Source organism: Pipistrellus hanaki, assembly GCF_964339955.1.
Source record: "Pipistrellus hanaki genome assembly, chromosome: 9".
Taxonomy (NCBI): Eukaryota; Metazoa; Chordata; class Mammalia; order Chiroptera; family Vespertilionidae; genus Pipistrellus; species Pipistrellus hanaki.
Window position 1 is genome coordinate 13686372 of NC_140511.1, and position 14235 is coordinate 13700606.

At 44.4% G+C, this 14235-nt stretch overlaps 1 protein-coding gene across 27 annotated transcripts in view; it reads left to right on the forward strand.

Annotated features, from left to right (window-relative positions):
- Positions 1–2153: 2153 nt before the first annotated feature.
- NCAM1 (neural cell adhesion molecule 1) overlaps positions 2154–14235 on the forward strand; it is a 312328-nt gene continuing 300246 nt past the window's right edge. For 6 of the 27 annotated variants that reach the window (XM_084893724.1, XM_084893726.1, XM_084893725.1 and 3 more), the window contains exon 1: positions 2155–2547. In XM_084893724.1, coding sequence (XP_084749850.1) covers positions 2496–2547 — 52 coding nt within the window. In that variant the 5' untranslated portion in view covers positions 2155–2495. Of the gene's footprint in view, positions 2548–14235 lie in introns of all 27 variants that reach the window. The other 21 variants (XM_084893700.1, XM_084893720.1, XM_084893723.1 and 18 more) reach the window with 7 other exon arrangements.

Below are 14235 nucleotides of genomic sequence, written 5' to 3' on the forward strand. Positions count from 1 at the left end.
CTATAAAAAGATTTCAAACATTTTTTTACTGCCCCGGGGAAACGCTTATAATGAAATGTTGAGGAAAATACACAGGATTCAAGTTGCTATTACTGTCAATTAAAGCAAGACACCCATGAAAAACACACGTGGTGTCAAAACATGCCAGAAGAAAATCATTTGGGCAAAAAATGAAAAAGGATTCCAAGTCAAACTTATAGAAAATATTCCTTTATTAACTTTTGGTCGAGAATGTTTGTATATTTTCAGAAAACAACTCTGAGACCATGTGGATTCTGGCAACAGAGAGGAATTGACAGGACTACTCCAACCATGAAGACAGAAGAGAAGCATTCCAGAGATGACAACACCTTGCCATAATAGCAGACAGCAGCTGTGTATCACAGCAGGTTGCCCAGGACCAAACCAGAGAGAGTTGGACCTGCATTACCACCATTTGCCCACCATCGAGAACTGAAATATCATTGCTGACACGTACACATAAGGAACTGTTTGACATTGAAATTGGGTCTCAAAAGAACTGGTGGCCCAGAAAGAAACTCACTACAGACTGATACATATGCCTTTCAGCATAACGATTATTGTTTGTCTCATTTTTTATTCTTGTAAGTATATTTCCAGTATGACATGATTTCACTCATCTAGGGGAAATGGTGAACAACATAGACTACTGAACAAGAACAGACCCAGAGATAAGGAGCCATGGGTCAGATTGTTGGACCTCAAAGGGAGGGTGGGGATAAAAGGAAGAGATCAACCAAAGGACTTATGTGCATGCATATGAGCCTAACCAGTGGTCAAGGACAATAGGGGGGGGGGAGGCATGAGTGGGGGTGGGATGGGGAATTGGAATGGGGGGGGTTGAGGACAAATATGTGATACCTTAATCAATAAAGAAATTAAAAAAAATAATATGCATATACAAAAGACTGAGAAAATATGTGGGTATCTCTGGAATCTTCTGTCCAAAATGCAAATGTAATTGGTATTTAGTTCCTTCTTTCTACTTTTCTGTATTTATGACTTACTTGTAATTGGTATGAGCTAAATGTTACAAAAGTAAACATTGTGGAAGATTGATTTTCAAGAAATTCTTTTCGGGGTTGTGCTGTGTGGCCTGCTGGGTCTGGTACATGGAGAGGAGACACCAGCCGCTCCAGCTGGCCAGCAGAGGATGGGTTTTAAAGGGGGCACAGCAATGGGAGGCCTGCCCTTTGAAGGAAAGGTGAGTATGCCAGGATGTTGATGCATTGGTGCTTGGCACTTGGGCAGCCTTCCCCCAGGAGGGCTCCCCTGTGCTGGGCTGTCAGGCTGTCCCCCCTCACCTTTTGTTCCGTAAACAGTCAAGGCTTGCTCAGGTTCTGAAACATGTTTATTTTCACCCTGCTACCCCATCCTCTTCTGTCCAAAACGCAGCTGTAAGAGTAATTGAACACTTTGTGCTGGTGCTCCAGTGATATTCTACATGAATATCTTCAAGAATTGAGGTTATGTGTCCTTGCAAGAAAATACTAGTTAACACCATGCCTATACCATAAAACCTACACAAACAGGACTTGGGGATGTTCATAAAGAGACCACATATTTCCACCTTTATAAACCCTTTCTTTCAGTTATTTCTGGAAATTCCTTCTAAACATTTGCATTTGCTTTTAACTTAATTGCTTCCCACCTCTCTCCCCTGAACTCTGTTGCTTCCCTGTAGGAGAGCAAACTTCATGGCCCATGTAAACAACAAACAAACAAACAAAAACAAAACAAGACCCTGCAACAGCAGTCCCTATTCCTCTCCTAATTTCTAAATTCCTGTATTTAAAAAATATATATCCTAGACTTTCCTTGTGTTTCAAGGATTTTAGGATCTCTAATGGAGAGATTAAAAAAAACACAACACTTTGAAAACCTAAGGACACCTACAATTTTGTTTCTATTATTTGCTAGTTATTAAAATATCCAACCTCCTGACTATGGAAGGCTGGATGGCAGGAGGGACCGGAGGCGTGGGGGAGAAGGGTGGAAAAAAGAAATCCCAGCTCCTGCCTATAGGACCATGCGTGAAAGAGCCCGCTTCCTCGGGCAGGCTGCTCCAGGCCGCGTTTTGCAGGCGGCCGCATCTGCCTCCCGGGTCTCTTACCTCCTTGATGCTCGGCACTATTTGTGGCCGGCGTGGTGGAAGGACACAGTGAGGTTCTCACCCCCGCCCTCCGCCCCGCGCTCCCATCCCGAGTTCCATCAAAGCGAAGCCGGGCCAGCGCAAGGATCTCCGAGTGGCGAGTGTGCTGAGGCTGGGACTGTCACTCATTCTCCCCTCAGCGCGTGAACGCAGCTCGGCGGCCGCTGGCAGGAAACAATTCTGCAAAAATAATCATACTCAGCCCGGCGATTGTCTGCCTCTAGGTCTGTGGCTCCGACGCCGTCCACACTCGCTGCAAGCAAGGAGCGGGGGCACAGAATTGACCGCGGCAAGAACAACCCTTCCCAGCCAGCAGATTACAATGCTGCAAACTAAGGATCTCATCTGGACTTTGTTTTTCCTGGGAACTGCAGGTACATTTCAAAAAAAAATTATTCTTCTTAATCCGAATTGATAATTCCCTTCGTCTCTGCCTATTGCTCTCCTGAGGGGCACTGCTATTTCGGGTGGTTTTTGCAGAGAATGCTAAGGGAGCTCCTCTCCGTGGAGCTGGGGAAGGAGCGCATCGCCCTGGCTGGCTGTCCTGCCGAACCCGCGCCCTGTCTGTCGGGCTGCGGTGGAGCCGGGCTGCCTCCCCGCGCAGCGAGCGCCCCGCGCCCCTCCAGCCGCCCGCCCGGCGATGGAAGCGGAGCCGCCGGCTCCCAGGGACACTGCGACTGCCCATCTCCATGGGCAGCGCTCCTTCCCCGATGGCGGGCGGCAGGGGATGCCGGGCTCCTTGGAGCCACCACACAGGCTCGGGTTCTACTGGGCAGGGGCTTGTCAGCTGGGGTTCCTGGAAAGAGTGAACAATAAAGCCCGGGATAGTCACCCCGATCGTTATTTCCCCCCAGGTCTAATAAAGTGGGGCTCCCTGCCCCCCCCCCCCCCGCGCCCTCCTCCCGTTGGGGGGCAAATAACGGTTTGCAAAATGGGGCGACATAGGCAGAACCTCAGGGCTGTGTGGCCATCCTTGCACCCCGATAGATATGACGTTCGTTTTTATTTTTATTTATTTTTTATTTGCCAAATTGCTGGTTAGTTGCAAAGCCTGCCTTTGCCCCGGAGCTCGGAGGGCTGGGAGGGTCGGCGCCGCGTTTTGACAGGAGGAAGTGCGGAGGGGCGGAGGGCGAGGAGGGCGTGAGCTGGACTTCCCGGTGTGAGTGCGTGTGTGCGCGCCCGTGTGCCTCCACACGCACCGAGGGCCCCGCGTGCACCCGTGCGAGGGAAGAATGGCAGGTAGCCACCCGCGGCGCCTCGCCCCAGTCTCTCCTTTCTTCGGGCGAGGCTCCTGGTCCCTGCGAAATGCGAACAATAGGGAGCTGGGAGGAGGAAGACAGTAGCTATGCTGCCACGGGGCGGGGAGGGGGCTGCGCCGCCGCCCTGCGAACCTCCGCGGCCGCGAGGAGGGGTTCCTTCATTGGGGGTGTTTCCTTCTGGCCCCCCTGGAAGACTCTCGTGTTCGTGCCCATCCTCCCCTCCAGCCCCTCCTTCTCCCTCCCCAGCCCAGGGTTTGCTCTGGGGCGCTGATGGACGGGGAGAGGGAAGAAAGGAGCGGGCGCCGCAGAGAGCTGGGTGGGGTGGGCGGCATCCCGGGCGGGGGGCGTGTGCGGGGAAATGCCCTCGGAAAGCCCAGAGGAGGGGGTGCCAGGTGCCGCTGGAACTGCCCCGAGCCCGCCACCGCGGAGCCAGGCCGGGGAGAGCGGGGCGGGCCCGGGAGCACCCCGCACGCCCCCTCCCCGGGAGGCCGGGAGCAGCGCCCCGCCGCCGCCCCCCGCCGCCCGGTGCCTCCCGCGGCGGCCAATCAGAGCGGGGCTGGCTGGGCGGGAAGCCGCCAGAGGCTTTTATTACGGCTCAGCGGCGGCCGGGCGCTGCCTGGACGGTCTCCTGGTGCTCCAGGCTAACGGTCTCGCTCACCCCCCCTCCCCCTTAACCCCCCGCCGGGAGGAACCCCGCCCTGCGACCGGCCCCCCTCCCACCCGCAGCTTCCGAGCAAATAAAATGGAGTCTAGGTGGTCACAGGGGGGTGCTTGCTCACTCGGCGTCTAGCGGCCGAATGGGAGCATCCCTCCCGCCCCCGCCGGCGCGCACACTGGCGCCCGGGCGCTCTGGCCGGAGCAGCGCATCCCCTAGGAGGGCGCGGTGGCCGGGGGACCGACGCGCCTGCGCTGACCAGCCAGCCCCCCAGCCCGGGCGCCGCTGGGGGCGGGGCGGCGTCGGGGAGGGGGGTGGGAGGGTGGGAGGTGGAGAAAGGCAGCCAGCTGGAGGCCAAGCCCAGTTCCTTGGTCCCTCGGTCCCGCAACCACCTGATTGGGAGATGCTCGCAGCATCCCTTTTCCCTTAGTGCGCCTGGGTCACTATGGCAGGACCTCCGGAGGAGAGCGTGTTTCTGGGGCCTCCTCCCTTCTAGGTGGGGACGTGACAATGGAGCCCTCATCTGTGGTAGGCCCCTGGGGGGTCGCCAGGCCGTTCTTTCCATCATGGCGATGGGTGTAACGCTAGCTGTTTGGACCCCCAGGGAGGGACAGCAGCACACGCCCAGGGAATTCCAGGTTAGGATGCTCTCTGCTGCTGAGGCGAGGGTGAAACCCAGACCCAGGGTCCCTGAAAGTGTCCTCATTCCTGACTCCATGACCAGGAGGATAGGAAGAAGGCAGGACGTGAAACACGCACAGCGTTGCTTAACAAAAGAAGTTGAACGGTTTCCAAAAGAGAAAGACAGTCTCTCCACGCGCTGCCTCTGACACGTTAGATGCAGGGTGTGCTAACTGAATATATGGAAGAATCAGGTCGGCTGGCCCTCTCGTATTTTGGAGTCTTCTGGTCTTGAGGAATACAGGGAAAGGTTGTGGAATTACAGCAGTTCTGGATATTTTCTGGATTGATTGAATGACCTGGCATGGTTAAGTCATATCTTTCTTTTATAATTTTACAATCTTCTGCCAATTTAACTTGCAGGAGTCAAGGAATGAATGGGTCTGATTTTCTAAGGAGATAGCATCAAAATAAGAACAAAGAGTACCCATGCTACGTTATAAAAATAGCTGGTGCATATATGATATGGGTTTTCATGCCTCTCACCATATAAAGGCACACATCAGCAGTTTGCAGTGAGCACAATTATGGGGAGCAATATTTTTTTCCTTGATTTTCATTTTAAGATCAGAAATGTGTCTTTTTGAACAAAATTTAACTGAATGCAATGAAGCCATATTTAAGAATGTGGAAAACCTTTTACAACTCTATCCAAAACCCAAAAATGTTAATTTTCCTTCAGCAAATATTAGCATATATTAAAATATTGACAATACCTTACACTTTATTTAAAATTCAGTAGAGTTAAAAAGAGAACATAATCCAGACATTGTGGAAGTGTGGCCTGCCATTTATTTAATAGTTTTGAGTTACCTTCCCAATGCAAAGGTTCTAAAGATCTACCAATTGAACTAAGTTTTCATTAGTCTAAAACTTACTTTTTTTTTTTTTTAATCCTCACCAGAAGATATGTTTGCTGATTTTAGAGGGAGAGAGAGAAACATCCATCTGAGAGAGAAACATCGATGAGTTCCCTCCCTATGAGCCCTGACCAGATCCAACCTGAAAGCCATGTATGTGCCATGACCGGAAATTTGACCTGAAACCTTTTTATTTAGGGGAAGACGCTCCAAACAACTGAGCCAACCGGTTAAGTCAATTTTCTAAGAAGCTCTCACTTCCTTCCCCCAATAGATTAAACCTGTTGATTTCTTTCCAGATAACTTTACTTAGGATCTTTCTTTATTATTATTATTGTTGTTGAAAGTATTACATATGTCCCCTTTTTTGCCCCATCAACAACCTCCAGCCAACTCCCAACACCCAACCCAGGCCCTCACCATCCCACTGTCTCCACCCATGGATTATGCCTATATGCATACAAGGTCTTCCTTTGATTAGCTCCCACCCACCCTCCCCCGCCTTCCCTCTGAGATTCTGGACTCTATTCCATGCTTCCATGTTCCTGGATCCGGATCCACTCTGTTCATCAGTTTATTTAATTAGATTCTATATATGAGTGAGATCATGTAATGCTTTTCTTTTTCTGACTGACTTATTTCACTTAGCATGATACTATCCAGGTCCTTCCATGCTGTCTCAAAGGGTAAGCGATTCTTTTTTACTACTGCATAGTATTCCACGGTGAATATACCACAGCTTTTTTATCCACTCATCTTCTGATGGGCACTTAGGCTGTTTCCAGACCTTAGCTATTGTAAGTTGTGCTGCTATGAACATAAGGGTGCATACATTCTTTCTGGTGTTTCAGGTTTCTTAAGATATATTCCTAGAAGTCAGATCACTGGGTCAAATGGCAGTTCCAGATTTAATGTTTTGAAGAAACTCCATACTGTTTTCCACAGTGGCTACACCAGTCTGAATTTCAATCAGCAGTGTACTAGGGTTCCTTTTCCTCCACATCCTCATTGGCACTTGTCATTTGTTGATTTGTTGATGGAGACATTCTGACAGGTGTGAGATGATACCTCATTGTCATTTTAAGTTGATTTGAGCATTTTTTACATCTCTTGGCCATCTATATGTCCACTTTGGAGAAGTGCCTATTTAGGTTCTTTGCCCATTTTTTAATTGGGTTGTTTGTCGTTCTTTTGTTAAGTTGTATAAGTTCTTTCTATATTTTGGATATTAACCCTTTATTGCATGTATCATTGCCAAATACAGTGAGCTTTCCCATACAGTGGGTTCTCTTTTCATTTTGTTGTTGGTTTCTTTTGCTGTGCAGAAGCCTTTTATTTTGATGTAGTCCCATTTGTTTATTTTCTCCTTAGTTTCTTTGCCGGAGGAGATGTATTCTTAAACATATTGCTATGAGAGACATTTGAGATTTTGCTGCCTATGGTTTCTTTTAGGATTTTTATGGTTTCACGACTTACATTTAGGTGTTTTATCCATTTTGAGTTTATTCTTGTATATGGTGTAAGTTGGTGGTGTAGTTTCATTTTTTCAAGAAAAAACAATTTTAAATATAATAATATTACTTGCAATAAACATCAATATTTCAAGGAAGTGTTTTTAAATATAATATTACCAAAATTGCACTAATATTGTATAATGTCACAAAAGTTATAGGAAGTATTAAAAATCTGCAATTAACAGGATTACTTCTATTATATTCCAAAATATTTTTTCCTCTGGCTCTATTTTTGTTCATCATTTTATCTTGTTCATTATATTCTACAAATGAGTGAAATCATGTAATATTTATCTTTCTCCTACTGGCTTATTTCACTTAGCATGATGCTCTCCAGGTCCATCCATGCTATTGCAAATGGTAAGAGTAGCAGCATGGTATTCCATTGTGTAGATATATCACTGTTTTTTAATCCACTCATCTGCTGTTTCCAAATCTTAGCTATTATAAAGTGTGCTGCTATGAACATAGGGGTGCATATATCCTTTCTGATTGGTGTTTCTGATTTCTTGGGATATATTCCTAGAAGTGGGATTACTGGTTCAAATGGGAGTTTCATTTTTTTTTTTTTTTGTAAGTATCTGTCCAATTTTCCCAACACCATTTATTGAAGAGACTGTCTTAACTCCATTGTATGCTCTTGCCTCCTTTGTCAAAAATTAATTGAGCGCAATGGCTTGGATCAATTTCTGGAGTTTCTGTCTGTTCCATTGATTTATATGCGTGTTCTTGTGCCAGGACCAGGCTGTGCTGTTTTGGTTATGGTGGCTTTGTAGTATAACTTGATATCTGATTGTGACCCCTCCAAATTTGTTATTCTTTCTCAAGATTGCTGCAGATATTTGGACTTTTTTTTCTCTATATATTATACATTTTTGGAGTATTTGTTCTAAATCTATGAAATATGCTGTTGATATTTTAATAAGGATTTCATTGGATCTGTAGATTGCCTTGGGTAATATGGACATTATAATGATATTGATTCTACCAATCCATGAACACAGAGTATTCTTCCACTTGTTTATATCTTCTTCTATCTCTTTTTTCAATGTCTTGTAGTTTTCCGAGTACAGGTCTTTTACCTTCTTGGTTAAGTTTATTTTAAATATCTTAATATTTTTGCTGCAATGGTAAATGGGACTCTCCCCCCTCCCCCCCCCCCCTCTTCCTGAGAGTTCATTATTGGGGCATAAAGAAGCCAGGAACATTTTTTTTTTTTAAATAATGCTAGAATAGCAGGTGGTTTCTTTGTTCAATAAAGGTGGTTTATCCAATGCTCTGTGCCAATTAATTGAACTACAACTGTGTTGATTTAACTGGTGACTGTTTCTTGGGCTTTGTATTATAGTTCAAGAATTAAAGTAGTAATTATTTAAAAATATATGGTGTGATGTACTTTTCACAAGGGCTCTCTTTGGGCGTTTACCCAAAGCAGCACTGAGAGTGAGAAATTAGTTTCATGGATCCCTCCAATTCTAAGAGTTTTGAATAGTGCTTCTCTTTGGAAGCACTTTTAAAATTTGTCATTAAACCTCAGACAGGTAACCTGTAATTTAATGTAAGTAACCTATACTTATATATTTCTGTCACAGGAAACAGCGCCTTAATTTCCTTACAAAATAAATAGCACCATTTTGTCATTTCAAAGCGAATCTTTAGACATGAGGGATGTTTTCTTTGCTACAGAACTCAGTTTCTTAAATTATAGACAGCATCTTGTCAACTTCACGCTACTTGCAATGTGGATTTTAGTGTTTCTGACCAACCACTTAATTTTTTAAGGCGACACGGTCTCTATTTAATATTAGTCTGATGAACTCCTTATATTTACATCTTCAGTGTTAAAGAACCTGACTGAAAGTGGCTTCAATGCCACTGGCCGACCTCCAGAGATATTTTACAGACAGCTCTCCCTGTCTTAGTGTAAAGGAGATTGACTACCTGTTGTTAAAAAACAGTTTGAACTTCCAGTGCTAATACTGCATTTGTGATAGTGGAGAGCAGAACCAATTGCCAGGGAGGGAGAGAAGGGGGACCACACCTGCCACCATCAGTCAGCCTGGGAGGAGACAGAGGCATTTAAAAAGCTTCTCCTGTGCTATTTAAGTATTGAGATTTTTAGAACACAGATATTTCATGGTGTCAAAATAAATGTTACTGCGAATTCCATAATTGACTTTTGTAGGTTAGTAATCTCAGGAACACATAAGCGTAGGACAGCCTGGAACTTTAAAAGAAATGGCAGCAAATTTTAGCATTTTATTAGTTTTAAAAATGGGTTATATTAGATGGAATTGAAAGCATGAATCAACTGGCTACTTAACAATAATGGCTATTTGAGCTTTGAATAATAATAATAATAATAATAATAATAAAAAAGACTAAAGTTATGATTCCTGTAGTTTAAAAGGAAGGCATATGAATAAAATTCACAAGAGAATTTTATGTCTATCTTGAAGTACTCAGCAAATCTCTGCGGAATATTGTAAGAGATGGCCTCTTGGGAGGAGGGAAATGCCCAAGGAATTCGCTGACCGCTAATGGCTAGGCCTCTTTGAGGTCCAGTGTTTTTAATATGAGAAAACAGTGTGGTGGAGCTACTATCGATAGTACAGGTGGATGTACTTACTACTGCGGGGCAAGGAAATCCAGAAACCAAGCTGAAGATCACAGCTTTTTGTGTCATTAGCTCTTGGTGCCAAACCTTAAAATCTTTGCGGAGGTAAGTTATTTGGCGTTGCCAGCGGTGCCACTATGCCCTTCCAAGTCATGGTGCTGAGTGATGTCCCTCAGCTGAAGACACTCCTTAGGAGGCTGCTCTCTGGTGCAGGTCTCGGTGCCACATGTCCACCTTTCAGGCAGTTTCTACACGTTACTCTTAAGGCAATTAATCCTGTTTACACACAGACACTGAGTTAGGGGTTTCAGTTAGGATGCCACACGTTTCCTAAAGTATTATTCTATCTTCTGAGCAGTAGGGGACTACACTAAAAGGATAAACCATTTGGTTTACCTTGTGTCTGTGTGTTTCTGAACAGAAGGCTTCAATATACCTATGTATTCTTTTTCTGCCAGCTATATGCAAATATGTTTTCCTTTCACTTCTCAGTTATGTGACTTGAAAGGCTTCTTCCAGAACCTGTATTCTATTCCATACTCATGAGGACTTTTTGATATGTTGTTGCAAACACTGGCAACATCTGACCCTATTTTCTATCCTGTGTCATTCTTGAGACCTGTATAGTAGTATCTGATTACCTCATTATTTTGGATTATTTCTAGTAATGTCACACTAAGATTATGTCACATTAGGTAACAATCAGCTCTTACAGAGTTGAACAAATATGTGTATTGAGTGCCAGCTTTTTATCTTCAGCTCTGGGGGGAATGACAAAGGACTGAGATGACATTATTTCTGCTGTCAAGGAGCCCTAGAAGTCGTACAGGATCAAGGGTGTCCGACAGGTTTAGGTTGATAGTCCAGCCAAGTATATCCCTTATGAGCTGTCTTATCTTGAGCAAGTCATTTAGTCATTTAACTTCTCCAAGTTTCAGTTTCTTCTTCTGTGAAATGGGAAAATTAGTAATACCTACTTGTTAGAGTTGTGGTGAATATTTTAGAGCTCACAGGACATCTGCACATTCAAGCTGTGTTTATTAGCGAGAAAGAGGGATGTATGTGGATTTAGAAAAATAATTATTCAGATAGTGCTTTCTTTTTGGAAGGACTTAAAATGGATATTACAGGAACATGATTTCCTCAATGATTAGAACTAGACTTTAGAAATCACTTGTTAAATGTGCCTGCACTGTCTTGTTGGTTATGGATACTTTAGAGAGAAAAGTGGTCTCATTATACGATTGAAAGTCTTTAATAAGCACAGGGATAGATCTAGGTTGCATAGGTCCTGAAGGGTATATGATTTTGAATGCCCTCTTTAAGGAAAATAAGGCAAATTCCTTTGCTTTTTGTAAAGTTTAGGAAACATGACCATGAGAACGCACTGTCAGGTCCCTGTCCCCCAGAGCCTTGAGAGGAGCCCATGCAAGGGAGGGGCAGCCTGACACTGTGTGTTGGTCTGCTGGGGTTCACTCTCTTGAAAATCTAAGCTGATCATTCCAGCTGGGTTGTTTGAGTAGTGCACTGAAGACTAGAATAAAGTGTCAACATAAAAGTTTTTAAAAGAAGAAGCTATGCAACCTTTATTTTACCGAAAATCTTAAGTTATTTCTGAGGTGATTTGGCATTTCTCACCACTGGTAAATGTAAATTACTATCTGGCGTAAAATAAATAAATTGCTCTTATCATTTAAATGTGTCAGATGTAAGTGCCCTATTGATAGGGCAGGAAGCAATTTCACCAACTAAAGGCAGATGATATTGGAGTAGAGATCGATTTTATTTTAGCTCTCTAAGAGGAAATAACCTGGATATATAATGCCAATAATTATAATCATCACCATACAACTCACAGAGTTTTTGATATGCATATATTTAATCTTCATCTAATTTATTCAGTAATATCTAATGAATACTGGGTGCTGGGTGCTGGGGATATGGTGGTAAACGAAACTTACATAGTCCCTGTTTTCATGGAGCTTCCAGTCTAACAGAGTGGAGGAACAGAGACATCAAACAAATACCACACATATAATTATAATTCATATTCTGATCAAAACTGAGGAAAGGAATAGGGTACTATGAGAGATTATCAGGGGAAATTCATCTGTGTCTGGATGGTTGGGGAGGTGAGGAGGTACCATTGGAAGAACTCTGTGAAATGGGAAGGACTAACGGTATTCTGATGTTAACGCATGATTGATTGACTACTTGATTCAACAAACACTGAATCGCTACAAGCATTCCTGAATGCCTCCATTCAGCAAAACTTCTGAAATCTTAACAAGGTCAGACAGTTTCAGGAATTGTGCTGGATTTCAGCTGATATAGTCCAGTAAGATTATGTCTTTGTCTAAAGCTTGCCATCTAGTGTGGGAGGGAGACAGACTACACTTATAAATAGAGACATGAATACAAGTCATTGGAGCACAAGGAAGGAAGCAATTAACTCTGGTTGGGACTCCCCCGAGCTGGGCGTGGGGCGAGAGTTTGTTTTCACTAGATGGAGCAGGAGGAAGGGGTGACTCAGGCAGAGGTAATAACCTTAAGTTGTGAGCACATACAGTCCTTCTGGGGAGCAGTGTCAGGGCCAGAAATTAGAAGAGAAATAATTCTCCAAGGGCAGATTGTGCGAAGCCTTGAAATAGAAGCTGTGGCTGAGAAAGGTTAAGTGACTTACATAGGTGAAGCTAGGGCCATAACTTATATGGGTTGGATACAGTTCATCCTTTTCTAGAATTGGGGTCATTTGAATACACATAATATCAGAATAAATGGTGAGCACATGTGAGTTTGCTTGGCTTCTGGACTGAATGAGTCCAACCAAAGTGAACAGGGTGAAGGGACAATATCAACAGCTTTGGAGTCTGATGGGTCTAGGTTGAGTCCACTAACTGTAACTGATATTCTGCAAGTCATTTCACTTCTGAGCCTAGTCCCAATCTTGAATATGGGGATAATGACCCTCCCTTATGGGTTTTAGTGAGCTTAAGTAAAATCACATATGTAAAACAGTATATGTAGCAGGTACAAAATATCTACACTAATAAAAGAGAAATATTAAAATTGACTGTCACTTTGCAACATCCACCAGCCAATCAGGAGTGAGTATGCAAATTAAACTAACAAAGATGGTGGTGGCCCAGCCCCTCAGCCACTCTGGGCATGGAGCAGCCAGGCAGGGCAGGACACCTGTTGTAAAGGGAAGGGCAGAGGGGGGAGGGGGGACAGAGGGAGCTACAAGAGCAGCTCTCTGGCTAGAATGAAAACTGAAGGCTCCAGAGGGAAAATGGAATATGGCAGCCAGAGCGAAGGCCTGGGTCCTGGGTACGGAAGGAAAACCGGTGCCAGGAGCCAGGGGAAGGAAGGCCTATTGCACGAATCTTCATGCAATGGTCCTCTAGTGTTCTTATAAAATGTTAACCTGTAGTAGAGATTAATTACTGAAAAGTTTATTAAACAGGTTTCCTGTGAATATGATGTGTAGAATTCTGTGTGGAGGCTGAGGGGACAATAAAATTCTGATCCTGTAGAGGCTTTCAGAGGGTTGGAAAGAAAGCACCCAGTTGGTTCAGGGGTCCTCAAACTTTTTAAAGTGGGGGCCAGATCACGGTCCCTCAGAGAGCTGGAGGGCCGGACTATATGAACTACTAATTCCTACTGTAACACCTCGGCTGCGCTCACTGCCCAAAAAACCTGGCAGGCCGGATCAGACTCCTCTGCGGGCCGCATGTGGCCCGCGGGCCGTAGTTTGAAGACCCCTGGTTCAGACAGTTAGGGAATCATGAAAGGTACCACATGAATAAGTACCTAAAAGAAGGAGACCGGTATTAATTGTGAAAATTGGTTAGAAAGGCCAAAATCATCTTGTTTGGCTTTAATGTCCGAAACAAGGTGTGGAAGATGTAGTGTTTGATCTGAACATCATGAGCGTGGAATATAGATAGGGAGAGGAGGACCTCTTTCTCTATAGGAAGAGGTGAGTCTAGCCGGGTAATTGGAATTGAAGAGCAATGAAAGCAGACTAGCTATTGGCTCAAGTCTTATTAAAATCTTAAATGCTAGACAAAGAAGAGGCATGTAGCTGTAAATGTTAGAGAAATAATTTATTAAAATTTACAAGTGTGGTCAGTGATATCATTTGAGCATCTGCTGTGCTAGGCTCTGTGTTTAATGCCAGCCATGAATTAGCAGGGAGAGAGAAGTAGGAACAAATTGGTAGAGATTACTGCAGCGCCTAAAGGGAGTTTTGGTTTTATATAGCAGCCACAATAGTGGCTGGACAAAATAGTGGGTTAGTTAAGGACTTTTGTTACATTATCTAAAGTGGACTACGTGATGGAGAGCCCAGGGACTGGGAAATAGGGGAATCTGTTAAAACTGGTTTGTAAGCCAGTGAGATCTAATGAAAGTCTCCTGCTTTGTGTGGTAGGAAGACTTGTATGCAGGGAAAGGCCTAGATTAAAAAGATTT